The sequence below is a fragment of the Aedes albopictus genome, chromosome 3 (assembly GCF_035046485.1).
Source record: "Aedes albopictus strain Foshan chromosome 3, AalbF5, whole genome shotgun sequence".
Lineage (NCBI taxonomy): Eukaryota > Metazoa > Arthropoda > Insecta > Diptera > Culicidae > Aedes > Aedes albopictus.
The window spans coordinates 318,000,067-318,027,967 of record NC_085138.1 but is presented as its reverse complement, the minus strand read 5'-3'; the positions used below and the strand labels follow the sequence as shown (position 1 = coordinate 318,027,967).

At 40.9% G+C, this 27,901-nt stretch overlaps 2 protein-coding genes across 6 annotated transcripts; one reads left to right on the top strand and one right to left on the bottom strand.

The window, feature by feature from the left end:
- Positions 1-677: 677 nt before the first annotated feature.
- Positions 678-27,901, top strand: LOC115262731 (serine palmitoyltransferase 1). Of its 5 annotated transcripts, none has more exons than XM_062842573.1 (8): positions 678-811; positions 1,391-1,516; positions 15,739-15,925; positions 15,994-16,490; positions 16,638-16,965; positions 17,030-17,265; positions 17,326-17,452; positions 26,925-27,901. In XM_062842573.1, the coding sequence occupies exons 3-8, from the start codon at positions 15,875-15,877 to the stop codon at positions 27,096-27,098; spliced, it is 1,413 nt and encodes a 470-aa protein (XP_062698557.1). In that variant the 5' UTR covers positions 678-811; positions 1,391-1,516; positions 15,739-15,874; the 3' UTR covers positions 27,099-27,901. The 5 variants fall into 5 exon arrangements, with proteins under 5 accessions (XP_062698557.1, XP_062698560.1, XP_062698556.1 ...); XM_062842572.1 differs by having other exon boundaries at positions 717-1,006; XM_062842574.1 differs by having other exon boundaries at positions 722-811; positions 1,434-1,516.
- On the bottom strand, positions 7,927-9,015 carry LOC134290818 (uncharacterized). Its single transcript, XM_062858023.1, has one exon. It carries the CDS (start codon positions 9,013-9,015, stop codon positions 7,927-7,929), a length of 1,089 nt encoding a protein of 362 aa, XP_062714007.1.

Sequence of the window (27,901 nt, the reverse complement as noted above, 5' to 3'; positions counted from 1 at the left end):
CAGATCGTTTCCAAAGCTAAAATAATCAATAGAAATTAATGTTATAGCCGAAAAAAGTATAGAAAAAAAAACAGGAAACCGTATTTGCACCTCACGTCTTCGTGACAGTTCGTTGCTGCATGAAAAGTCATGACATACTTCCGAAAAAATATTTCGATGGAAGGTGAAGACTAGGACATTAATATTTATTAGGCAGTATTAGAGTCGATATTAGAAGCTGTCCCGCCCCTAGATTTGATTTCAATGTTCAAGATCAGCAAAAGTATAATGATTCATGCTTAGGCATAAGCTTCAATCGTTGATACATTTTGAAAAACAACAAAATCCATGAAACTGTACCCTGTCCATTTTACCCCACCTGTCCACTTTACCCCCACCACCCCTACAGTGAATCGCCCCTCGGAAGTATGCGAGTGTTTCGTGACGTATTTCACGTCAGTTGTGTGTGTCTAAAGCATTTGGATAGGTTGTCAATTGCCCCAAAGAACGAGCACGATTCGCTAATCGGGGAGCAGTTGTGACCCAACCAGCAAATCCGGACTGTAAAATAATCCTGAAATTGTGTACATTTTGTCAGTTAGACCTTTTGGCGAATTACTCGCGGAAATTTTAACCAAAATTTTAGCAAATTTTTGGTAAACTAAATTCAGAGTGCGCACTCCGACAAAACTGACAGCTGTCACAAGGAACAGCTCTCGTTTCGTCGTCGCTGTTCGTCGTCGTCAGACTGCATCAAAAGTGTGACCGATTTCGTTTTTTCGGCCGTGGAAATCTCGCTGACCGGTAAAATTGGATAAAATTCATGCAGTTCGTAAGTCTTCGCTGTTAAATTTGTGATTACGTGGTGGAGTTAGTTCTCCGGGTTCCAGAAGTGGCACGGAAGTTTTGAAAAAAGATCAAAAAAACCTTCAAAAGCGAAAAGAAAGTTTCCGTCGTAACTGCGGAGGGTGACGACAAAATCACGAAGCGGGTTCCAAAAAATCAGTGTTGCTCCCAAAAGCAAGAGGTGAATCCCACACACCCGTCCGGAATAAGGGAGTGGTGTTATCGGTTGTAAGAAGGGGCTTACACACAAGTGCGAATGCGAAGCTAAAAAAGTGCGACACTCGATGACGAATATAGCGGGCTAGTTAATCAGTACTTTTTTCGGCATCGGTACATTCCGTGTACCTATACCCACTTACGAGACTGGAATCAATTTCGCTTTTCTCCTTTGGCTAGGGGAACGTCCATAAATTACGTCACGCAAAAATTGCCAATTTTCAACCCCCCCTCCCCCCTATGTCACACTTTTTGTATGAGTCCTCTAAAATTTTTGTATGGGTTGTCACACTTTGCTGAACCCCCCCTCCCCCCTAAAAGCGTGACGTAATTTATGGACGTTCCCTAGGCGGAGTAACGTTTATTTTTTTTTGTGTGTTTGGGTTTGCAAGCGCATCTTTGTCCATTAGTGACATCGACTAAGTGCTACTTCAGTGTTCCATCTAGCGGTATCCAACGCTGCCTAATAATCTAGGTAAGTAAATTATTACGTTAGAAATAATAACAGTAGTTAATAAATGTTGTTTTTGCTAACTTGCTCTGAAGTTATTTATTTATAAATTCATTATCTTTCTCCCATGGTAATGGCCATGGACCATTGTATTCTATATTCCGTGCCCATTAATTTTTACCACATGTTGGTGGCATAATACTTGTCCAGTTAATTTGGCGTATTTTTGGGAAGCACTGGTGTTGAATTTGAATTCCATCTATGAGGGAAAAGGGCAAAAGGGAGTTAGTTGTAGTATGCTTTTACTCCTAGAGCTTTTCCGGTGTTCCATCCGAGATTTCTGATAATAATTGTTCCTAAGATTTCTTACCAAAGTTTCTACATTTTGGACATTTTGGTTACCGAGATATCTTTCGAAGAGTACACGCAGAACTCGATGTACACAGAGCAACGAGTAACTTTCACGCAGCGACCGAAAAGATAAAAGAATTTTCACGCAGATTTGTGTAACACCGGATCAACACATTTTTTGTGTTGATCCAGTCGTACACAGATATGAGTGAAAAATCCTTTGTCTTTTTGCTCGCTGCGTGAAAGTTACTTGTGCGCTGTGTTGTGTTGCTTCATTTAAGGGTGTACTTGGAAGTAATACAGTTTAGCTTTTTAACAGATTTTTGACCAAGTGTATCATAATAAATATCAACCGATTTGAGTTCTTTTGGCTGCAAATGAATGCTACAACATCCTAGTAGAACGCTCTGGAATTTTATTTCGATTGGACATTTGGTTACTAGGTTACTGAGATATCTTTCGAAGTGTACTTAGAATCTATACAACTAAACTTTTTGAGAATCTTAACAATGTGTAGGGAACCGCGCCACTTGGGCGGTGGCTTCTATATTGGTGTGTTTTCCACTATAACTCAGTCAAATTTAAACCAATTGACACAACTTTTGGAATGTGGTGAGATAGGTATAGTATCTACCCGTGTACAACATTTCAAATCAACTGGTTCAAAATTGACTGAGTTATGGTGGAAAACAGACGAATATAGAAGCCACCGCCCAAGTGGCGCGATACCCTATCATATTAAATATCTCAGTCGTCTGTCAACCGATTTGGATTCTCTTGGCACCAAGTGAACGCTTCAACATCCTAGTAGATCGCCCAGAAATTTTATTTCGATTGGACATTTGATTACAGAGATATCTTTCGAAGAGTACTTGGGTTGGAGTAATACAGGTTAACTTTTTGAGAGATTTTTGATCAAGTGTATCATAATAAATATCTCAGCCGTCTGTCAACCTATTTGGGTTTTCTTAGCACCAAATGATAGCTACAATATCCTTGTAAAAGGCCCTGAAATTTTATTTTGATCCAACATTTGGTTACTAAGATATCTTTCGAAGAGTATTTCAAAAATTCCTTTTTATTTTATTATTATATTCGCTTGTTATCTTGCATGAGCTTTTAAGCAGTCTATGGGGAATTATTTTTCAATAAATAATGCTGACCTCATATAAAGTGCATACTAGCAGGTTATTATTTTCAACAAAATTATAAATAACAAGTTACAAATAAACAGGAACAATGAAAACTAACAATATGTTAAACGAAAGCTTTGAATTTATATATTGTGGGAAAATGCAAGAACCGGACAGCCAAAATAACTAGCTAATGCCAAAACTGATTAACATTGTAGATATATAATTTTTGTACTTTTTACATCATAACCATGAATACCAAGTACTTCGGAGCTAATTTTTTCGACTGATTAAGAGATATTAGACAAAGTGTATCTCGCTGATTTTCTTATCTATTTGTTAATCGATTCAAGATCTTTTGGCAGTTAACAAAAGATACAATATTCCAGAATATGTAAGCTATTTCTAAAACATTCCATGCAAGGGAGGTGTCTGGCATTTCTGGTAGTTTAGTCCATGGTCCATGATGCTATTTTGGAAACCAAGCTACTAGATGCCAATTCCACAATATTTTCTAGAAATTTTGATCAATCACACAAAATAAAATTTACAAACATATTTAATATGTTAAATACAAATAATACAACAATAAGTTTAATAAGTGTAAGAAGGGTTATGTTCACCATAGGTGGAATAAATCGGTTTTTTTTTAAGAAATGTCACATTTCACGGTAAACTAAAATTGATCAAAATACAATTATTGATTTTTTCTGACAACAGGTGGTGCTGAAATCATTCTCTAATGGTGTTTCCATGTCGTATTTTTTTTTTATTAAAGACGCTTTAACCTCGCGGGTCATTCGCGTCATACTTTATTCATTTAAGTTTACAATATTTTGTAAATACACATAAGTTTTTTTTTACAATATTTTGTACAAATCTATTGCTTTGATGAAACGAACAATTTTATCGTTTTTTATTTTATCATTTTGCAGAACATTTTTTAGTGTACCAGAAATACCGATAGATTTTCTTATTTTATCGTATGTTTTACAATCCAATAACAAATGTTTTATAGTTAGTCTACAGTTACAAGTTGAGCAAAGAGGGGTATCAGCATACGGAGTGAAAAGAAAATCGTGTGTAACGCGAGTATGGCCAATCCTGATCCTGGTTAGAACTTTCTGATCATATTGATTTGTTTGATCTTCCCATTTAAAAACACTCTCTTTAATTGCATTGAGTTAAGTACCAGGATTAGCTGAACTCCATTCTTGTTGCCAAGAATTCCAAATAATTTTTGTTAAAAACTGTCTGGCATCTCTTCCAGGAAGTTTACCAGCAGTTAAGTTAGATGATCTTCCATCCTTAGCCAATTTGTCTGCTATTTCATTGCCCAATATTCCGACATGCCCAGGAAGCCAAGCAAATGTAATTTGTTTATTTTTAATCATTTCTTCGCAGTGTTGTATCCAGGGGTGTTTTGAGAATCCTTTCTGCTACTAGCACTATCAGTGAAAATTACAGTTTTACAATCTTCGGGTCATTTTTGGATGTCAGCCTTTATTGCCATTACTTCTGCCGAAAATACCGAGCTTTCATCATGCAATCGGCCCTTCTCAGAATAATCTACTGAGTGAACTCCGTACCCGGTTTTCCCGTCGCCTTTCGAGCCATCTGTGAACATTTTGTAATGGGTTTCGTATTTGTATGAAATTTCACGGAAACATGTCTGTGCTTTTGCTGGGCAATCTCCGGCCCGTATCTTTTGACTCATGGACCAGTCTACTTTCGGAGATTTATAATCCCATGTTTGGGGTCCCCAGTGAAACAATGGAATATTTTCAGGAAAGTCCCTTCCAGTTATAGATTCAAATGAAGTTTTAGCTCTTTGTATCAATACAAGATCATGAGATGTACGCCCCAGTTCCATCATTCTCACAGCTGTGACTGACTCTATCAATAGAGCAATATATTCAAAAGGTAGTTGGCCAGATTCACAGCAAAGAGCTACTATGGGACTTGTTGAAAAAGCTCCAGAAGCTAACCGGATTGTTTTATTATACACCGGTTGAAGTATAAGAAGAACCAAATCTTTTTTCCTGCTAGCGAAAGAGAACGCATAAAATAAACGAGGTATTATCAGAGTTTTAACTATTTTTAACAGAGTTTCGCGCGAGCATCTAGTCCTTCCTCCTAGATTCTTGAGTATATTCAGGACCCCAGTAGCAGAACTTTTTCTTTCTCCGGCATGTTTAAAAAAAATTGAATTTATGGTCTACTGTTAGTCCCAAAATCATCAATTGTTCAACTGTTGGAATAATAATATTGTCCAAATGGACATCTGGAACTGAACCACGATGTCGACGATTCGTGCAAGCATGGAGTAATCGGCACTTTGAGATTTCAACTTTGAAACCTATGGATGAAAGCAATTCGATTGTTTTTTCTGCGGCATGTTGAATTTTAATTCTAAGGCGTTTTCGTTGTTTGCCGTAAGCTACGATAACAATGTCGTCAGCATAAATTAAAATTTGAACATTAGAAGGAATAGAAGCAAATAGAGAGTCCATGACTATCAAACATAATGTTACAGACATTGTAGATCCTTGCGGAACTCCTGGCTGAGGAAAGCGTAGAGTCAACACGTACTTTAAATGTACGGTTGGTCATAAAATTTACAATATATTGAAACATTCTCCCGCGGATTTTCATTTTAACAAGGGAATTACTGTACTGTACAAGTACTGCTTCCCTGCTAACTGTATCAAATGCTTTGGAAATGTCTATAGAAAGAAGCTCACAGTGTTGATTTTTCTTGATAGGATTATCCAAAAAATCCTCAAGTTCGGAAGAATAAATATCTGTTCCCAGTCCTGCTCTGAAAGCATATTGTCTCGGGTCTAACAAATTCTCGTTTTCTATATAGCTTGTCAATCTTCTGTTGATAACTCTTTCAAGGACTTTGGCCATGCAACTAATCAAGGAAATTGGTCTATACTCATCAGGGTGTCCTTCTTTTCTAATTTTCTTGGGAATGGGCACAATAATGGTTTTTTTCAACTGTCTGGATTTTGTCCTGTACTCCAGACCAGATTATAGCATGCTAATAACGCTATTTTTGCAACAACCGGTAAATTTTTGAGTAATGGATAACCTATGTCATCCGACCCTGTACTTTTACTGGTGCATTTGTTCAAAGCCCAATTTAGCTTCTTCAGAGAAATGTCTTGATTGTAAGCATCATTAGAAAGACCATCATCAGATTGAGTATCGAAGTCTAATTGGTTATCTGTCGAGACTTGGGCCGAGAGCTTTTCATAATGGTCAGTAAAAATTTCTGATATTAACGTGGGATCATCTAAAATATTGTCATTGACTTTGATAAAAATGTTAGGGCTCTGTGGCCGTCCTTTCAATGCATTTACTCGTCTCCATAATTCAGATGAAGATGATTGATTATTTATACCTTCTACAAACTTCTGCCAGCTGCACTCCTTGGCGTCGTTAATAACTTTTCGAGCATTATTACGCTCTTTTCGAAATTTTAACAGGGCTTCCTGGTACATGGGATTGTTTTTATCTAGCCGGCAAAGTGATCTTAAGGCTTTGCGACGACTTTTGATTGATACTGCAACTGTATCGTTCCATCACGGAACACGCTTGTGCCCATTTCGTCCCGAAGATCTAGGGATACAGGAATAAGCTGTGTGTGTTATCAAATTTGTTAAATCACTGGGTGAATAGCTTTTACCCGGGTCAATAATCATTTCAATTGGCTTCTTTAGCGGTGTTGAGATAATTCTATATTCAGAATCTGCATGCAAAACTGAGCCGAAATCCAAATTTTCATGAATTTTGGTGCCCGGGAACCTACTTAAAAATCAGTTTGAAGTTTGTTTGGGAGCGATTTGTCGAATCACCCCTCGTCGCATTTTGTACTGGGCGGAGCTGTCAAGCAGTTGGCCAGCTGTCAAAAGGTGATTTCGAAAAATCTCTTCGAAAGCGATTTTAGGTACCAAAATGAAGTTCTAAAAATCTGAAAAAAATCATGGTGGTTCAGAAAAAGGTGCTCTTTTGTATAAAATCAAAAAATCAATACATTTTTCTTAATTTAAAAATCCAATTCTTTTTTGGTATTCGGCCCAATCTGCTTTTTCAAAAAATCCACTTGGGTGTTCTGAGGTCTGTAGTGTTAATGCTACAGGGGGAAAGAAAAATCGGGAAATGATCGCTGCCTCGTAGATCAGTATCGACACTCCAGCAAAGGTTGTTCAAAGTATCAGAAGAGAGGGTTAAATCTACGGCAGATTGACTTCCGTTTGCTGGACAGAAGAAAGTCATTGAATCGTCGTTGCAAATTGTTAACTCATAATGACCTATCATTCCTATCACGGTTCTGCCACGGAGATCCGTGTTGCGCCCACCCCAAATCTCAGAATGAGCATTGAGGTCGCCCAGTATTACAAAAGGCTTGGGTAATTGATCAATTAGTTCGAAAAGTTCTTCCTTCAAAGAGTTGTTGTCATGAGAGGGAGGGATATATAAGGATACGTAAGTCGAGACGTAAGTACGTTCGGTTGGTGATTTAACTTTAACAGCTATCGCTTGTAAACTTGTTGTGATGGGAATTTTTGTGTACGGAATATTATTCGAAACTGCTATGGCTACTTCTCCCCAACCGGTTACTCGTGTTGGGTGTAAGCAGTAGAAAGTGTAATCAATCGAAAAGGATGGGCAATTCGGCTGGCAAAGTGTTTCCTGAAGACAAACTATAAAGAGCTGGTAAGATTTTGCTAAGATTTGAAGTTCTGAGCGTAGCCACGCAAATTCCATTGAATTGCAGAGACCTTTTTGAAAGATTGCTTTGAGTTAGGTGTTGAGTGTGGCATGCCTGTGTGAGTACTATTAGCGTTGTTAGATATTGAAGAATTCATAACGTTATCGTCGTTAAGAATGGAATTGAATTGTCGTTAGTAGAGTTATACCAGGCAAACTCACGAAGCGGAGCTAAAGATTAAACTCCTTGAACTCAGACTCACTCCCACTGTGAGTGGGAGAGATGCAGCTGTGGATACTGTCTTCCGAGGTTGGGTCCGACCGTTCCTTGGTTGGTATGGTCGGTGAGTGAGCGTTTCGATTTTTACCTGATGATTTCTTCATGGACGGAGAATTCCTACCATGGTCGCGTGAGTTAATCGGTGAAATATCCTTGCTTCGTTGACGCTTAGAATTTTTCTGCTCCTTGGTTGTGTCCATTTTCTGACCATCTTCTGTTTCCTTAGCTGTTGATGCTGGTTGTTGATTTTGCTTCTTGAGATCTGCAACTTCCCTGATCAGATTTTGCAACAAAGTTCTCAATTTGGCGATTTCCTGGTCCTTTTCCTGTAACTTCTTCTGCAGATCGTTGACGGTCGAGCTCATTGTTGGTCCTTGTTCTTTACGGGATTCATGGACCTTCCGAGCCTCCGTGTACGTTACATCCTGATCAACCTTAATCTTAACTATCTTCGTCTCGCTGATTTTGACTGGACAATCCCTTGACCTGGAGCTGTGGGGCCCGCTGCAATTGATGCAGAGGGGATCAGCTGAGCAAGGCGTTGATTCATCGACGTGCTCCGAAGAGCAATCCGCACACAATGCAGCCTCCGTACAGAATTTTCGTGTGTGTCTGAACCTGTGGCATTCAGAGCATTGTAAAGGCGATGGGTAGTAGGGGTGAGTGGCTACTTTCTCATACCCGAAGTAGATGTACTCGGGGACGGTGGTTCCCTGGAACGTCAAAACCATGGCATTTGTTGGAACAAACTTCTTCTTATCCGTCGGATCTCTTCTGGTAAAGCGTCGTACATTGATAACCCGTTGCGAACCTAGACCAGTCAGTACATTATCAGAAAGGTGCTTGCCAGAATGGCAGGTCACCGTGCATTTTCTGATATTGAGTGTTTCATGGAACTCAATTGTGATAGCCGTATTCAGGACATAGCGAGCACCTCTTGCTTCAGGGCGGGCATCTTCGATGGCACCCACAGCATCCTCAATGGACATTCGAATAATGAAAGGGTCATCGGGCAATGTGCTGTTTGTGGTAGGCTTCATTGCTTCATTACTAGAATCGAAAGTTCGCCGTTGATTGGATCCATCCACTCTGGTTGTCTCCGGCCGGCAAAGCTACCATCAACCGTATTAGAAATCGCGTTCCCGTTGCTCCATGCTTTTTTTCCTGAGGGGTCGGGAGGGAAGGGATCACCTTCGTACGCTTGAGATGGCCCCGAAGCCATCTCTAGGCCGCTCACTTCTCTTGAATGGCACCCAGCGAGAGAAGAATAGTGGGTATCTCACACTCTCAAATCGAATTCTCGCTATTGTCCGATGCACAATTAACACTTGTGTGTTCGGAACCACGTGTTCCTACCGACAGTTTTGCACTTATAATTAAGGCAGTTATACAAAAAAAAAATATTTTTCTTTTAATCCGAGTCCACTGTAATATCTTCACTATGTCACACTCTGCTGCGGATATAATCGAAGCCCGCTCCAGAAAAATGTCGACACTCGAAAAAAGAAAAAGAATCATAGTCCAACTCGATGTCTCCGAAAACAGGACTGTTCTGCACAGCTCCACAGAGCGAACTGGTCGTTGTATGTAAAAACGTGAAGTGACCTATATTGTTAATATAGTATACTAGCTGTCCCCGACAAACTTTGTCTTGCCTACTGCGTATTTTGACGTTTCAAGTCCTCAGTCAAGCCCAAGTCCCCGTTCAAAATGTATACAGCTTTTTACGCTGTGATGAGGGGTGATTTGTTTTTGACAGATCTTGCCGACAGCCCTTGCAGCATCACAGTAGCGGAAAATTTCAGTTCACTGCTCCCGAATTGTCAAAAATTTTCACCTGCAGGTTACCATTGTTACCATTAAAATAAATAAAACATTTTCAATGATTTGAAACCTTGAATGGTCCTTGCCTGAATTGAAAGTTGTTGAATATTGCGATAATAGGAACTAAATATAGTTGGACTCTCTTTCAAAATTGCAGTGGCCCCGTACGGTAACAATGTGTTTCGTTTGACTACGATGGGGACGGTATGCTCAAACATTTTGTCGAGCCAGCATTTTGCAAATAGGATCGGTGGGCGGCTGATGAGCTAACGCTCCAAATGCACAGCGCAATAGATGTGTGGCTGAGCGGCCGCTGCAATCTGACGTGCGGATGCAGGAAAAAGCAGCACCCACCACAACCCAACAAAACTAAGTGCTGGGAAGGATGATCAGACAGCGAGCCACTGGGAGCAGGGACAGTAGAGAACCAACGACGAAACCGCGAGCAAGGGTCTACCGAAGTGTGTTCTCGGACTAAGTGTCCAAGTAGTTTTTTGGAAAGTTTTCGACTATGAGACCCTTAGAAGTTCGACGTGTTATCCGTTAACTATTTTTCCAATAAGAACCCAAGTACTCTGCGTCGATAAACAAGGCTTGGTCTCTCCCACCTTGGCGTTTTCGCTGACCAGGCCTCAGTGGCTCCTGTCATGCCTTCGAACGATACCCCCCCGTTCCTGCCCGTCATACTCGTGGATCCCAAGATCCCTGAGTGGTTATCCGAGCCAGTGACCATTGGCCTAGTGCACAATCAGTTCCTCGCAACGGCTTTCGTCAACTCCCGTGGCCTTGTTACCTCACCTCCTCGCCAGCACGCCACCACGACCTATATCAACCGGCATTCGTCGTCGAACCACCTGACCCAAGGAGGTTAGGCCACCGATCCGTGACGCAAAAACTAAATTCTGTATGGGTTGTTCTAATAGCGGTGGAAACCCAAATATTCGTATTCTAAACCGGCAGACACAAACTTCACAGAAAGAGCAAAAATAAATTATGCTTTGTGCTGGCTAATATTCATCAAGAATAAAGATTACCTAACGACATTCTCATTTGTCAGAAATGGAAACCGTTTTTATATATGGCCTGGAATCCACCAACGATTTCATAAGTTCAAGGGGTTTACAGAAATGTGCCTTGCAAACCGAAATTGATCGTAGGCAAGCCCTTTCGAAACTGGTACTAAGTAATGTTCCGAATCACGTTCCGAATGCTATCAGGTTTGGTGCTGGTTTGCAATGCTGTTCTCATAATAAAGGATTCCTCATGGACAACGATCACGAACCTAAAACGAAAGAAATTTGAAATCGTAATGAAGGTTCCCACTCAAACACTACTCAAACAGCTTTGAAAACATTCAGGGTGAAAATTATTGACAATTCTGGAGCAGTGAACTGAAATTTTAGGTTGCTGTGATGCTGCAAGGGCTGTCGGCAAGATCTGTCAAAATTGGATCACCCCTCATCACAGCGTAAAAAGCTGGATAAAAAACCAATTTTCTAAAACTATCTATTTTGCCATGTTTTTTGCCTCATAAACCTTCCTTGGGTGAAAAATAAGTGAACAAAACTTAGACGACCAAAATCGGACCATCCGTTCGCAAGTTATGCGCGGTCCCACGTATGCCACTGCATTTTTATATATATAGATTTGGTCGGCGTAAAACCAGAGTGGACTACGCGATTTTTTGTGCAGGTAATGATAAGCGAAGGCATTGGATACCTCTGAATTTTTCAACGTTTCTTTGATACATAAAAGAACTACAGTTTTTTCAGAAAATAATGCGCTCGATTTGATATCCCAATAGCTTGCAGGACATTTCCCCAAAATCATTGAAAAACAGATGGTTCGGTCTGACTGAACGCCGACCATTTGCTTTTGCCACAATCAAAGATTGCCTAGTTGCCACAAAAGTTCAGTAATTGGACGCAGGGACTTAATTGCCCCAACAGCGGGGTAGGGGAAAAAAAAGATTGCCTTGGCGATCGTGACGTTTTTTTTATTTTGTTCGGGTCTCGTCTGTCACTACGACCAGTTTTTAGATCTATTGTGACATTACCCTATCCTTAGTGTGATACATATCGCATTGCTCAATTGCCATTGAAGAGCAATAAAGTATTGATTTTGATACAGTTTTTGTTTTGTTTTCTTAGAAATTTGATCCTTTCTTATAGAGAACAAAACGAGAGCACTGATAATTGGCCAAGAAACCTAGCATCATCCTTGTTGCTAAATTCCCCCCGGTAAGAAGTTTAAAACTTGGGTTTTAACATTAGCAGAAATATCATTCCAATAATGCAACATGTGTTCAATAATAAGAATTCTAGTATGTTCCTTGCATACCAGAACTAACCAGTCTTTGAAAAGTTAGTACATGCATGGATCCCTAACCCAATTTGATTTCCTTTGCATTGAGTTTAGCCTCGGTTTTTGGGGTTTTTAACTGTTGGTAAAGTATCAAACTTGGTTTGATTCAAAAATTGAAGGTCACCATGACACCATCAGTAGCAAGCACTAAATATTATGATTCCTTGAATTACCATTAGCATTAGCATTAGCATTAAGCAAGTCGCACAAATTCGTAGGTGGTACTACAGTCCTAGATCGCTGTTATGAGGGTTGACTCCTTCCCGTCCGAACCAAAGCACACACATTTGGGACCAGTCTCTGCCTCTTAGACAAGACTGATGCAATCCTCCAATGGGCGAATCACAAATAGCCGAATCACAAAAGGCCGAAAGCGCAAAAGGCCGAAGGTAACCAAAGGCCGAATTACAAAAGTAGTCAAGCATATAAATATTGTTCAACATATACTCATTTTACTCAAATCTTTTTAGAAGTCGAAACTGTTGTCTACAAATGTGACATGTATATAGTGATAATTATGCAGAACATTGAATAATATGCTTTTAACGGCAGCACATAATGATAGGAAGGCCGAACAACAACGTTGTTATATATGCTATTACGGTGCATCGGATATCGATATCGTATCGATATCGGATCTCCAATCCTCCATGCGGCTACGCCGCATGATTCACATTTGAGTGCATGTTACGTTGTAGTTGGACTACTAAAAAAACTATTTAATTTGAGGTTTTTAAATATTTAAACAACCCTTACATACATTCTTTTAATTGATAGAGCATTTAACTAAACGAAAACCGAGTTAAGACGCTCTTCCATACTTCCATAATTCGGCTTCCATAATTCGGCCTTTTGTTACATTCGGCCTTTCGTATCGTGATTCGGTCTTTCGTGATTCGGCCTTTTGTGCCTTCGGCCTTTTGTGTTAATCCCTCGAGAACTGTCCTGGCCACGTCCTTGCGACTGCTGAGGGATGGGAAAGGATGATTAGTTTTGGACACCTATGAAAGATGTAGACAGCTCTACGATTTCTCAGGCTTACCGAAGACCTGTTATTAACCTTCACTGTTATTATCTTTCAAGGGCCCATATAGCCGAGGCGGTAAACGCACGGGTATTCAGCATGACCATGCTGAGGGTGACGGGTTCGATTCCCGGTCGATCCAGGATCTTTTCGTAAAGGAAATTTCCTTGACTTCCTTGGGCATAGAGTATCTTCGTGCCTGCCACACGATATACACATGCAAAATGGTCATTGGCAGAGGAAGCTCTCAGTTAATAACTGTGGAAGTGCTCATAGAACACTAAGCTGAGAAGCAGGCTTTGTCCCAGTGAGGACGTTACGCCAAGAAGAGGAGAGGAGAGGAGGAGTTATTATCTTTCACTATTATTAACTTTCACTGTTACAGTCGAACCTCCATGAGTCGATGTTCCTTGACTCGATATCGACTCATGGAGGTAAATTTTTCCATACTGAAAAATAATTTCTGGGTTACTACGATGGTCCCCATAAAAAGATTCCCAAAGGATTTTTGTTCCACTACTCGATATTTCCTTGAGTCGACGGTCCCTTCAATATCGACTCATGGAGGTTTTACTGTATTAACTTTCACTGTTCTTAACTTTCACTGTTATTAACTGAGGCCTTTCAAATGCTTATGACATTTTTTTTTGCATTTGTATTCTTACACAGTGGTAAACACAAAGATGATCCATGCCCTAAGCCATAGGTTCCCAAACTTTCAGGTCACGCGACCCCCTTTTGCCAGCAGACGTAGTTTTCGCGACCCCCCATAGAAATTCCCTCACTTGTTGTCTATTACAGTAAAATATTTTACTGTCCCTCGCGACCCCCTGGATGAAGGTCGGCGACTTCCTGGGGGGTCGCGACCCACAGTTTGGGAAACCATGCCCTAAGCGGCTGAAAAAAAATCAGCGTAAAAAAATATAGATTGCACCGGATGTCTAACCTAGACTTCCTCTCAGAAGAAGGAAGCCCCCCGAATTCGTCACAGCTATGTGCAATAAAAATTACACTCAATGTGTGTCGTCATTCGCCCACAAGTCATGTTTATGTTAGTCATCGTATAATTACCAATTTGCAGCAAGCGCCTTATCAGTCGGCGTTCATCAAAACGCGTGACCAAGTGATTAAGTTTGCTGGCTGTGCTTGAGTATAAGTAAGGGAATTTTTTATTTGGTGTATTTATACTTGTTAAGGGATGTTTATGGAACAAGCAATGTCTTCGTATGTTCACTTTTTGCCTTGCTTTTTGCATACCTTTACAAAATATATGGTATGTGGGGGCAAGATGGGTCAGGGGGCAAGATGGGTCAGGGGGCAAGATGGGTCAGTACCGTTTTCAATCGCACAATATATGTTTTGAATCTTTCAATAATTTTCCCAGATGAACGACGGGGATACACAAAAAAGTGGTATATTGTGTTGAAAATTCTATACGTTCCTCGCACAGAAAAAAATAAAATATTTTTTCGTTATACTCCTTATGCTATACATTCCATATAACTACGTGTATTGTGTACACGGGGCAAGATGGGTCACCCTAATTTTTCGGTATGTTTGCATAGTTTTTGAAAAAGTTTTATTTTTCATGGAAAGGCTATTCTGTGACCTACATTATCGAAGCGATGAGAGCACTGAAAATTTGAGAACATATTTTTTAAATTTTCCTTCAAAAAATATAGGTTTTCAAAGTCCGTTTATGGCTACCCGAACAAAAATCTTCTAGTTCTGAGAATAATCTACCGATATGTTTCAACACTTTCTTCATGTAATCTGTACGTCTATGAAGCTTAGACGTATAGAGAAAAACTAGAAGATATAGTATTTCTTGTTGGAGGAAAATCGAGTTTTCTAATAGCTGACCCATCTTGCCCCCGTTAAAATGAGGTGGGGCAAGATGGGTCATGTTTTGAAAATTGTTTATCAAGAAGCAGGTTTCAAACTTTATTACCTTTTTATACTCTTATATCATAGCTGACTAGTGTGTCTGAGAGTCGTGATAGAATACAGAGAAATGCGATTTATATTCAGAAAGTTATAGGGATCCATTTCTTAGGTGACCCATCCTGCCCCCACTTACCATACATATGTTATTTCCGTTTTTACAATCGTTCGCGCAACACTTATCGAAAACTGACCTAGCTTCTTGCTGTCGATTTTTGTTTGGTTTAATTGAATGATTATTCCGAGTCGGCAAGAATTTCGTTGTAATTGTAGACATACAATCATAACGGAATTCTTGGCGACTCCATCGGTCTACACAGTCGCTGCATTTGGAGTGCGTTAATCACTTTCCTCAGATTAAAGAGCGTGAATCAGCGTGATTCAAAATCAGTTACATGGAGGCTTGTCTTGCTTTAGTTTGTAGCAGCATAATCATTGCATCAGGAGTGCCAGGGTGCAAAAATTAGCATAGTTGTGTTACAACAACCAGTTCTACAGAACAGATAGATTCGCTAGTGATGATGTTGTTACATTAGTAATCATATCACTTATGTTTAGGTTCAAATAACGAGTTTCTCAAAATGGATTGTTTTCTTCTCATTTACAGAATCATTCCCATTCTTTCGGTTCAAATCCGATATAACGTAAAACCAGTCCATGCATTAGCGCACTGCTAAGCGTGACTTTCCCCCTCGCTGTATTCAATTGGCTTCCCTTAAACTACATTCGCTCTGGATTGGAAGATGGTAACGACACCATACATCATCAATGAACTCTACGACATCATACAGAAGGTAATTGAACTTTAATGAATTGGTTAGAAACTCAGAATTTAGATAAGACGTTGATTCCGCATTTTCAGTCGACGGCCCTCGAGCTGACGTTGGAGGCCTTGCTAGCTTTCGGTGTCATATGGATAGTGCTCTACAAACGCAACGGTAAACGAGAGAGGCGATCAGCAGAGCAGAAGTCAAAGCTGATAGAGGAATGGACACCGGAACCGTTGGTGGGCAGTGTGCCGGAAAATCATCCGGCCCTGCACACGCACGTGGTCACCGGTAAGGTCGGCAAGGTGATCAACATCGACGGACAGAAGTGCCTGAACATGGCGTCGCACAACTACTTGGGACTGCTGGAGGACGAAAACATTCAGCAGGCGGCCATTAAAAGTCTACGGAAGTACGGCGTGGGCTCTTGTGGGCCTCGTGGATTCTACGGAACGCTGGATGTCCATCTGGATCTGGAGGAACGGTTGGCCAAGTTTATGGAGGTTGAGGAAGCCGTCGTGTACTCGTATGCCTTCTCAACCATTGCCAGTGCGATTCCTGCGTACGCCAAGCGAGGAGACGTCATTTTTGTGTAAGTTTAAAAAGATCGCATCGTTTTGGTATAAGGTCTTTGTCGTCAACTTTTTCGCATTCTGAAAAGAGTCTCTGAATTGTTTGACGTGAAGTTCACTAGTACTAATTACTGAGTAAAATAATTTAATAATCTTCACATTTGTAGGGACGAATTCGCAAACTTTGCCATCCAGAAGGGCCTGGATGCCTCTCGCAGTCGAATTGTTTTCTTCAAACACAACGACATGGAAGATCTGGAACGGCTACTAAAGGAGCAAGCCGTCGAGGACAAACGAAACCCGAAGAAGGCAGCCCGTACGAGACGCTTCCTGGTAGTGGAAGCCATCTACATGAACACCGGTGAAGTCTGTCCTCTGCCGCAGTTGGTTGAACTGCGGAAGCGGTACAAGCTGCGAATGTTCCTGGATGAGAGCATATCGTTCGGAGTGCTGGGCCAGCACGGCCGAGGATCGATCGAACATTTCAACGTCGATGTAAGTTACAATGAGGTACTTCCACTAAATGGATGATAATCATTCCTCCTGTCTTTATTTACAGAAAATCGAAGTCGATCTCCGATCGGCCGGTATGGAGTGGGCTGCCGGAACCATCGGTGGCTTCTGCGCCGGATCGTCGTTCATCGTAGAGCATCAGCGTCTGTCCGGGCTAGGTTATTGCTTCTCGGCTTCCCTGCCACCGCTGCTGGCCCAGGCTGCCATCAGTGCACTGGATCGATTCGAAAATGAGCCAAAGATTTTCGCTGAGCTCAGGACGTGCTGCCAGAAGGTTTCCCAGTAAGTTCTCTATTATGGATTTCTTACGGGTTGTGTATTGAAGGAGTTGTGTCATTACAGGAAACTACCAACCCTCACTGATTTTACCTTCCGAGGGGATCCGCTCTCGCCAGTGAAACATCTGTACCTGAAAAAAGAATCAGATCCAGTGACCGAGAAACAGATACTCGATAGGATATCACAAGAGGTAAGTTTTTTGCTAGCATTAACGAGTTTTCCAACAATTCTCCTTCTGTGGTTTTTCATTGCCGGATTGTGAAATGCATAACGGTAGTTCTTACTCGGCTTGCTCGGAATCTTAGTAGGCTACTAGGTATTTCAGGGGGCTACTACCTGTAAAAATCTGAAACCGGTGTTGGGTAGATGTTTCGGACTTCGATAAAGAATCGCACCAGAGGTTACTGTGCTGAATTCTTAAAGCTGAGGAAAGATTTTATTAGTTTGGCTTTCTCACATAAACACGCAAACTAGTTACAAACTGGTCCTGTCTAGTTTCAGTAGTAGTTTATTTAGATTAATTTAAATAAACGAATTCAACTTACTACATATATATCAAACAAAACCACTGAATTATGGGGTTTAAGAATTCTATCCGAACCTTCGAGGTTACGCTAGCCTGTATTGAAAATTAATTTTATGAGTTCAACAAGTCATATTACTTTACACAACAATTGATCAACCTACAAGTTATTAGCTTATTATATTCAACATAGGCTGCATAGTATAAGCACAGACAAACGGACGTAACACTCTTCAAAACGGCTTGGCACATGCATTTAACGATCAATTCAAATTTCATTTGATTTGCGCGATCCTTCCACCAGAGGCACTAGTGTTCGATTGCTTTGATGTTTGCCAGTGTACACGTTGCTGAATGATGCAAACGAAATTTACAGGCGATTTGTGTAGTAGTGTGCGTGTTAGACAAACGTCAAATCGCATTCCATCATGGCAGACAGTGTCTTGCGCGGTTGTACCTACCAATAGGTGGCAGTGTGCTCATGGAAAAGACACCGGGTAAAAGTATTTGATGAATTTCCTCTAATAGTTACATCTGTTTGTCTCTGGTATAAGGAAATATAGTATCGCCAATCGCACAATAAATTATTCTAGATAACAACAGGTGCTTCGATAATGTTTCTCTCATCACATGCGAATGTCTCGACTCTGCTTTGATATTTTCCCCTGTCAGTCATGTCACGATCGATGACATCCGTAACCGATGTCCGTTCTTTACTTACGGAGGTCCTCTGGGATTCGTGTAGAGATTCGTTATCGACTCCAGTGCTGCCAGTGTCATCAACATCCTCCGGCCCGTAACGTGCTTCCGGTTTCGCTGTTGCTTCTGCGTTACTCTCGCCTCACTAGGAGCACGGCCAGTTTTGATACAGAGCGACGGAAGACTCCTTTTGCAGTCTGTACAATCGCCTGACGAATGCGTCCATGTTTGTTTTAGTGAATGACTCCCACAGCTGCTTGCCGATGATTTCAATTTCTTCCCGGAGTTCCCTGCTGGCGAAATAAACTTTGATCGGCGACTCTCGGCGGGCGATGAAACGGCAAACGGTCATTTTAAACGAATCCCTTTGTAGTTCTGTCTTCTCTAGGTATCCAATGGTTTTTTCCTGTCCTTTCACCCGATCACGGCAGCTGGATATAAAGCAGTGTAGGGGTAAGCGGGGCAGTATGAATTATAGAGTATCCAGAAAGTTTTCCATAAAATCCTTAAGGTATCCCTTCAAGCATGCTTCCAAGAATTTCTTCAAGAATACCCCACGGAACTCTCTAGAAATTCCTCCAATAAATACTCCAGGAATCACTGGATGATTCTTCCAGAAAATTCTCTAAGGTAGGGGTAGGCGGGGCAATATGGACACCCGGGGCAGAATGGACACCCTCAATATTTTGAAATATGCGAACTTTTTTGAACTTTTAATGAATGGAGAATATAGTCCATTTATCTAAAACGTAGTTTCAGGAAAGAAACATTCGAAATTCAAATTATACTTGATTTTACACGAAAAAGTTGCGTCCTCCGTTTTCTGTGCATGGAAATTATAATTTTCACATCATCTAAAATAAGATTTAGTGAGTAAATTATTTCAGGTCGATTAAAACCTGATATTTCTAGAACACATGCAAATAGTTTTGCTGTATCTACATGCTTAACATGTTTATATTTTCTTCTTTATTATACCAAAAATCTAGTTTGGAAATATCTTCTGCTACCGGGGCAAAATGAACACTCACTTTTTTGAAAGAAGCGGCAAGGGAAAAATATAACCTAAATCACAAACCAACCAAATTCTTCGTTTTCAGTATATTTTCGGTTAAAAGTTCACTATAGGGTGAAACAAATTGGTCAAAAAACGACAGCAGTGGAAAATAGTTGTTCTAGGCACAGCTGTACATGCCGACAAAAACGAAGCTTTATCCAAAATAGCCTGAATTTAAATTAACTGTACAAACATGAACTACTTCGGCGTATTATTCATCCATATTAGTTGTTTTGTAATGAAATGACTTTATAGGTGTAAATAATGTACGAAATTCGTAAAAGTCTCATGGTGTTCACATTGCCCCATATGGGTGTCCATTCTGCCCCGTATGTTGAAGACCGTCATGAAAAACTAACATTTTTCAAAACATTTTTTGAAGTGGATAAATAAGTTTCTTTGTAAACACTCTTATGCAATAGATGCTAAATAGATTTTAAAAGGATACCATGTATCAAAAAACTAAACTTTTTTGACATCTTGCCAGGTAAAGTTGGCAAAAACCTTAGGGTTTCCATACTGCCCCGCCTCCCCCTACGTAGGCAATTTCCCTCAGAAGGCGTTCCAATTTGGAGAAGTCTCCCCAACGAATTGCTTCCTCGGTGGAGCCACCAACCGCCTCTTGGTGAACCAGACATGGTCGAAGCTCTTCGTCCATAACAAATGGGCCTATTGACGATTTCTTCGGCCACTCCGCTTCCGGAAGGTAAAGGAAACTCGGCCCTCGAAACCAGCGGGATTCGACGTCTGTGGATGGTCCTCTCCCCCACTTGGTGGCCTCATCTGCTACGTTATGTTGCGTGGGGACCCATCTCCATTCTGTTGCCTCCGTTTTGCTCAGGATCTCTCCTACTCGAAATGCCACGAACTGTCGTTACCGTTTTCCAACGGCTTTCCCTATTCCATCTTTTAACCCTTTCCTTCCCACGACTTTGAACGACTATTTCTATGCCAAGAAAGCGTTTCCGACAAAAGTGCTTGAACAAAAGTTATTGCAAATTGGCCAAATTTTTTGAAATCAACATAAAAAATTTAGTTGTAAATCAATAGCATTTTGATTGTTTATCAATAGTTTCACTATTGAAACAAGTAGTTGGGAGTTGGGTTTACCTAATGAGATTACAATCATATTTTAAAAACTATTGTATCATATTCATCTAATTTCGTTTGTCTCGAGTTCATCGAAAATTGATGGTGCTCTAGAGCAACCATGGGAAGTAGAGGGTTAAAGACGGCGCAATCTCTAACCTTATGTCCTGCTGCCTTACACGCCAAGTACAGCACCATGGGCCGCATCTCTTTTAACTCCTTCGGCTGCTCCGATGCAGAATAAGTGTTGAGGAAATTTTTGTCCTTGACACGGTCACTTTTGCTGAACCGCACTTGCTTAATGTCCGTCGTGACTGTGACGTCCGAAGCTGCTGCTACCAATGTCGACATGTAGTACGCAAATGTACGAAGATCAACCGACACAAATTGTCGCTTGAAGAGTGCCCAATCTAAACGCTGCTGTGCAGGGATCTTTTCCACCAGCTCTTGTAGCAGGATTGGGTTGCATAGCTTCCAGATGATCGCACAAATTTTGAACAGTCATCCCAAACGTGATCAGGGTGTCCAGTCGGTCTGACCTAGGAGCCGGGACATCACGAACCTTATTCAGGAAGGTCTGTACGGATAATCAACTCAAGACGGCCAAAGGGGTCTGGTACGTTTGGCATAAGGCCGTTTGGCATAATGCCTTTTGGCATAAGGACGTTTGGTATAAAGGACACTTGGCATAATGGACATTTGGCATAAAGGACGTTTGGCATAAAATAATGTCAGTAAAAAATGAGCCACATACTTAACGTCAAAAAAGAAAAAGTATTCTAAAGAAGGATAATACATTATAATGCAATATTGTTTTCTGAATATAATATGCAGACAATGATGATTTGCTGAAAAGAACCATTACCGTAATCTAAATTGCTTGTATCGATAAAGAACAGCCTATATACAAAAGAAGGAACATTCCCCTTCCGAAAAAAAAAACAAATTCATGGAAGCGAACGGTTATTTCGAAAATAAGAGATCCAAAATAATGCACCACTAACAAATTTGCCTTCTTTCCATTGAAGGTTGTTCTTTAAATTTTCTCCAGAGGGAAAATATATTGCACATATTCTTTATGCCAAACGTCCTTTATGCCAAATTTCCTTTATGCCAAATGTCCTTATTCCAAACGGCCTTATGCCAAACGTACCAGACCCGGCCAAAGAGCATGAGTGTGTTTAACACGTGTGGTACGCACGCCGGAGCAGTAATCGACTTGTCACTGCGTCGAACGCCCTACCTTGCAATGCCTTCTGGAGCCTGGCCAAGTTCTCTACGTCAGAGTACCGGCTTGCCGTAATTGTGTTAACGTATGCGCTGTAGAAAAGAGGCCAGTCTTCGGGATCCCTCCTAAATAGGGGTGAGGTCCTTTGGCATGACTTGCCGCGCCATCAACTGATCTTGTGTGGGAACAACTTGCAGCTGCTCAACTGGATCGTAGAGTTGCGGAAGCCCTGGAGCGCCATTTTGTTCCAACATTAACCCCGAGTGCATACCAGCATTAGCCGTACTTGAAGACTCCGGTTGTTGAGGGAATAGTCCGCTATTCATTACACCTCGGCTTGTCGCTAACCCCGGAATGGATGTTGGCAGGTTAGTCTGTACCCCTGGAGCACCTCCAATTGTTGGTAAGCCGGACAGATGTTGCTGCTGTGGTGTATGCACAAATGCACTTGCCCCTGCGACCGCCGAACTTATTAGAAACCTCGAATGAATCGAAGGAACGTCGCGTGTTGGATTAGAAGGGTATGCCGTTCTCACGTTTTTTTGTGTAGTTACCCTCCAACCTGCCATGGTAGGCACCCGGCTGACCAAACGTCTAGGCATTTCTCGTTATCTGACGATAGTGGTTGACCTCAAATAGACCTTCCAATCTGGTTGCAAATGAAACGCAGTAAAGCAATTTTTGCCTTTTTTTGATGCATAAGCATACGTTACACTTAGAACATTTAAATGAACTAAATGATCCTCGTTCCTTGCATTGTAGACAGCGCGCTCTTCGGTCTTCTACTGGCCAATGTCCAACTCCATCGAAGCGTGCCTCAAGTGATGACCCAACAGGCGCTACCATTCTCTGACGTACCGGTGTAGATTTATTTGCAGGTCGTCCTCTGCGCCTTACTATGTTCTTCCTATATTGAATCAAGCTGTTAGCAATATCTATTCGGAAGTTAAGCAAAGTCATATGCTCTTTATCCGTTTGCTTCATATGGCGCCTGTATAATAGCCAAGCATTTACAACTGACACATCCAGTAGTTGGTAGAAGATCCTCATATAGTACTTCTTAGTGCCCGGTTGCGTCCTGTACAAAGCAACTAGGAAGTCATTCAGGTCAATTCCTCCCATGTAGGTGTTGTATTCCCGAACGATTAGAGGTCTCCGAATAGTTTTGTACTCTTCATCCGCAGCCGACCATCGCTGTACTTCGTCTATCGGGAGCACGCCAAAACAGGAAGAAATAAGATTGATCGGCTTATTATCCATCCACGTTACAATTGTTATGTTATCATCCGACACACTGCATGCGAACGAGCCCCTTCCTTCTGCTTTCAAATCCTTTTTCATTTCGAAACCAGGAATTCTATTCTGCCTGATGGTTCCAGTGTATTGCAGCCCACGAATCTTCAACTCCTTAGTTATCGCGTACGACGAAAACCAGTTATCGGCAAAGATTTTATAAGGGATGTTCTTCGGCAGTGTATCAACCAGCTTGATTACAACATCACCACTTATGCCCCACGCGCCTGTTGGTTCCGCGTTCGTTTTTCCGCAATAAATATCAAAGTCGTGCAAAATTCCATCAGAACCTGCCCGTCCTTCCATCTTTATGCCGAATCGATGAGGTTTGTTTTTATTGTATTGACGTAGAGGAGAAGCTGCTTTCGACGGTATCATGATCTCATCAATTGACTGATTTGTAGTTGGTTCAATTTTCAAACAATTCCGTCGCAGAGCATCGATAAACGGTCGCACTTTGAACAATTTATCGTAGCCTTCCTCGCCTCGTCGTTTTATTTGAGTGTTGTCGTTGAAGTGCATGCACTGTTTGATGGTGTCGAATTTATTCCGCGGCATTACATCAGCGATCGGAGCATACCTCGTAGCAGTACCCCAATGTAAACGGTATGACGGAACCTTTGTGATACCCATGAGGAGTAGCTGTCCAATGTGCTGCTCAATATCCCCTGGATTTACATCGATAGACGATCCATCTGTAGATTGTTGACTTGAATACATATTCGTTTGGTTGCATATGTTGGTGATAATATCCGAATCTATGAACAATCTGAAGTACTGGTATGGGGTCATTGGCTTATTCGGTGGCGACGAGAAATTCGCATCCAGCTCTGGATAGTCGAAACAAAAATCTTCATCCTCACGCCACTGAGGTGGAATGACCTTCCTCTTAGATTTCGACCTTGTGGACATACCAGTTTGTTGTTTTTTCTTTTTGGAATCAGCAGGCTTCGTTGAGACTCTGCCATGACGGTTTTTCTTTGAAGCAGCTGGTACCTTCTGTCGCGATTTTGCAATCTTTGGCACAGTCGAGGTTGAATGGAAAACCTCGACTTCATCATCTTCGTCTGATCCACCGAACCCTTCAATTTCCGACTCATCTCCCTCGAAAGTCAAAACGAATAGGTCGTTCTCGTCAGTATCTGTAAAGATCATGGAATCTATAATATACATATATACATAATTTTGAATTGCTGAGAATACTATCACACTCATTTTGTTCTGTTGTTGTTTTCGGTTGTGATTTAGAAAAACCTATTGTTTCGTCATCTTCGCCCATTTTTTCTCCATCGCTCGCATCTTCATCGCTTGGATCGGTTTTAAACGTCGACGACACTATGGAAGGTTCTCCGGAAATATGTGGTTTCTCAAGGGATGCCAGTTTTTTGTATCGGCGATTCACCTTCGATACGCTGCCTTTGTTCCCGTCTAATGCACTGGCTTCCTGCACCACGGAAACATCTCCTTCGAACGCTATCATAGCAACATGGCTTTCTTTGGAATCTGAAATATATAATATTCCTTACATTATCTGCAAATATACAAAACTTTCAACACTACCATCATATCCGGTTGAAATTGTTTCGTCGTTGCCGCCAAACATCTCTCCGGACGAATTACCTTCGAACTGAGTCGTGTTGCCTAAATTGACCTTAGAAGGGATCCGCCAGCAGGCAGCATCACGGAACGTCCTTTTGGAAGACTTAGAAGCAGGAAAAGTTTCGGTTGATGAGCGTTTCCTGCGGCGGGAGCATGATGTTTCTCTAACGCCATTTTCCTTGTCCGATAATCCTGGAAATGTTTCATCATCCGCTTCGAAACCGAGGAAGTCCTCTTCCTCGGACGATATATCTCCAGTCAGATCCTTTTCCGACATATTATCGGCAAAAAATACACTTTTCTGTTCTCAATATCCAATTGAAAAAAAAAAACACGCACTTATCTCAGACGTAAACAAACTTTGTGACAGTTCAAAGAGTGAGGTTAGAACAAGAAGGATAAAAATGTTGTTAGTTTCCCAGTGGATCACTGATGATCCATACTTTTCTTGTTAAAATTAGTGTTTTATTATAAAAAATATTGTAAATCAGTATTTTTACCAGCGTCTAAACATACATTTGAGCACGTTTTATTTTTATTTTTCGTTGAAATTGATGTTTAGTTTTCGGTATATTGAATATCGAAAAACCACGTGAATTAAATTTAAAAAAATCCCGACTTTGGTTCAAACATTCATTTTTAGGATAAAAGAGAATCGATAAATTTTCACCAAACTTGCCCTAATACTTCATGAAACATGTACCTACATGTGTTAAAAAAATGTAAATCATCGAACTTATAGAGTTGATGTAAAGTTAATGCCAATTAGTGGATCACCTGTGCTACCATGGGTAGGAAAGGGTTAAAAGGGAAAGCAATACGGAAGACGGGAGCGATAATAAAACACGTCTTGTTCTGTTTACAGACACAACATTTCTCATCTATATTTCTCCTATTCGTATACAACACTACTCGAGAGGTAGCTCAGCTCTCTTCGACAGTATCTCATTCTCTGGGATAACATATTCTTAAGCTATTAATGCACAGCCACAACAGTGTCCAGCCCACTGAAGTCTGCCGTATTTTATACGTTTCACAATATTCGCATCTTCGTACACTTGGTACAACTCGTGATTCATGCGTCTGCGCCACACTCCATTTTCTTGTTTCCCACCGAGAATTGTCCGCAGCATTTTGCGCTCAAAAACTCCTAAAGCTTTTCGGTCTACCTCCTTTAACGTCCACGCTTTGTGGCCGTAGAGAACAACCGGAAGAATCAGCGTCTTATACAGAGCGAATTTTGTTTGCGTTTGCATGTTACGGGACCTAAGCTGGCTACGCAATCCGTAAAAGGCCCTATTCGCAGCTGCAATACGCCTTTTCACTTCACGGGAAACGTCATTGTCACATGTCACTAGTGTTCCAAGATAAACAAATTCTTCAACAACTTCAAACACTTCCCCATCAATCACTACCTCAGCACTAACATCACTAGGCCTGCTTCTGTCTCTATCCGCTATCATGTACTTCGTCTTGGTAGAGTTAATCGTCAAGCCTATCCTCGCTGTCTCTCTCTTCAGAGGAGCATAAGCTTCCTCCACTGCCCTACGATCGATGCCGATGAGATCAATATCGTCCGCAAAACCGAGGAGCATGTGCGACCGTGTGATGATAGAGCCATTCCTCTGCAAGTTAAAATCCATATAAAAATTCCGCTACAAGTATTTTGAGTCGTTCAATTGTTCGTTGTAGTGCTGCTTCCACTTTTCGATCACCTCACGTCCGTCCGTCAAGATACTTCCGTCCTTATTCCTGTATAGTAAAAATGTATAGTTTTTCATACGTATTTGTTGTATATACTCAGAAACTGTTTTTGGTAACAAAAAGATCTGCGATCAATAGTTCTTTCAGTGTATTTTTTAGAAGTCTTTCGAATATCCTGAAACATCTTCGAAGACATCATTTCAATCCAACAAACTGTTTTCAAGTTATAACTTTTTGAAGAAGAAAATTAGTTGGTTATGTATTTATGCCAAAGTAAATTTAAATTATTCGCGAAACAAAGCTAAATAAATAAAATCACATTCCAATTACAAAATATTACTTCAAAAATGGCATATTTTTTCGTGTTTTGAGCTGGAAATACTCAAAGCTATGAAACATTCCGTTACCCTCAACATTCCACAAACCCTCATGATAAAAATCCTTTTTCTATTTTCTAAATATATTTACAGTGCATTAAAACCGGACTGGCCGTCATAGCCGCGGAGTATCTGGAACACATGGAGAAACGCTGCCCCCGGCCGAGCATCCGGTTGACCGTGAACCGTTTGCTGACCGATTCCGACATAGACGACGCATTCCGGATTTTGCGGCAAGCGGCCGCCAAGGTTCTTTCCGAGACGTAAGTCATACCATACCATACCGGTTCATCGGTATTAATGGGCGTGCCTATCTCGTAGAGCATTCAAACCGCAAACTTTATCCAACAACCAATGATAACCATTTTAAGCCTCATACACAGTGCACACACATACACTTAGCTACTTAAGCTACTTACACGGAACACACAAATACTTTACATGAAGTAAGTTACTAGATTGCGCAGCCAAAAGTGTTTTATATTGGCTCGCGTCACTTTGAAGTTCTGAACTTCCTACTTTCCAGAGTAAGCGAAACTTAGTTTTAAATTGCACTGATATTTGACTTCTGCAATTAAGCGTGTGGAAATATAAATGCGACGTTGTAAAAGCTTTGTTTTTCACTTTAATTTGTAGCAACCGAACGGAGAACTATTGACCATGTTTCGGTTGAAGTAACATTAAACTATTATTATTCCTCCACAATTTTATGTTATAAACTGCATTTTGGATTTTTCTAAGTCAACGTGAAACATGTAAACTACAAGCAACACATGTGTTCAATCTTTTATAACTTTGGAGCACACGAAATATAAAACATGTATCGTATTACGCTGTTTTAGAGACGTCAAGTCGTCGTCGACTTGATGCGATCCCAAAGCACCACTTTTACCGCAGAAACTACATGATAAGGCTTTCTTTATGCAGTTAATTCTGGTTTAGTTGCTCAGAGTTGAAAACGATAGAATTAGTACGAATTATTTTCTACACGTTGACAGTAAAATGCACATATATTCCACATAGTCAGTCAGTCTAACTATCGTATTAAATAAATGAAACAGATGCTTTAA

Bases quoted from the DNA above. Each gene is read 5' to 3' on its own strand.
- LOC134290818 (XM_062858023.1), bottom strand. From the start codon at position 9,015: ATGAAGCCTACCACAAACAGCACATTGCCCGATGACCCTTTCATTATT.
- LOC115262731 (XM_062842573.1), top strand. From the start codon at position 15,875: ATGGTAACGACACCATACATCATCAATGAACTCTACGACATCATACAG. The intron at 16,966-17,029 runs GTAAGTTACAAT...CTTTATTTACAG, and splicing joins TCGAACATTTCAACGTCGAT to AAAATCGAAGTCGATCTCCG. The intron at 17,266-17,325 runs GTAAGTTCTCTA...GTGTCATTACAG, and splicing joins TGCTGCCAGAAGGTTTCCCA to GAAACTACCAACCCTCACTG.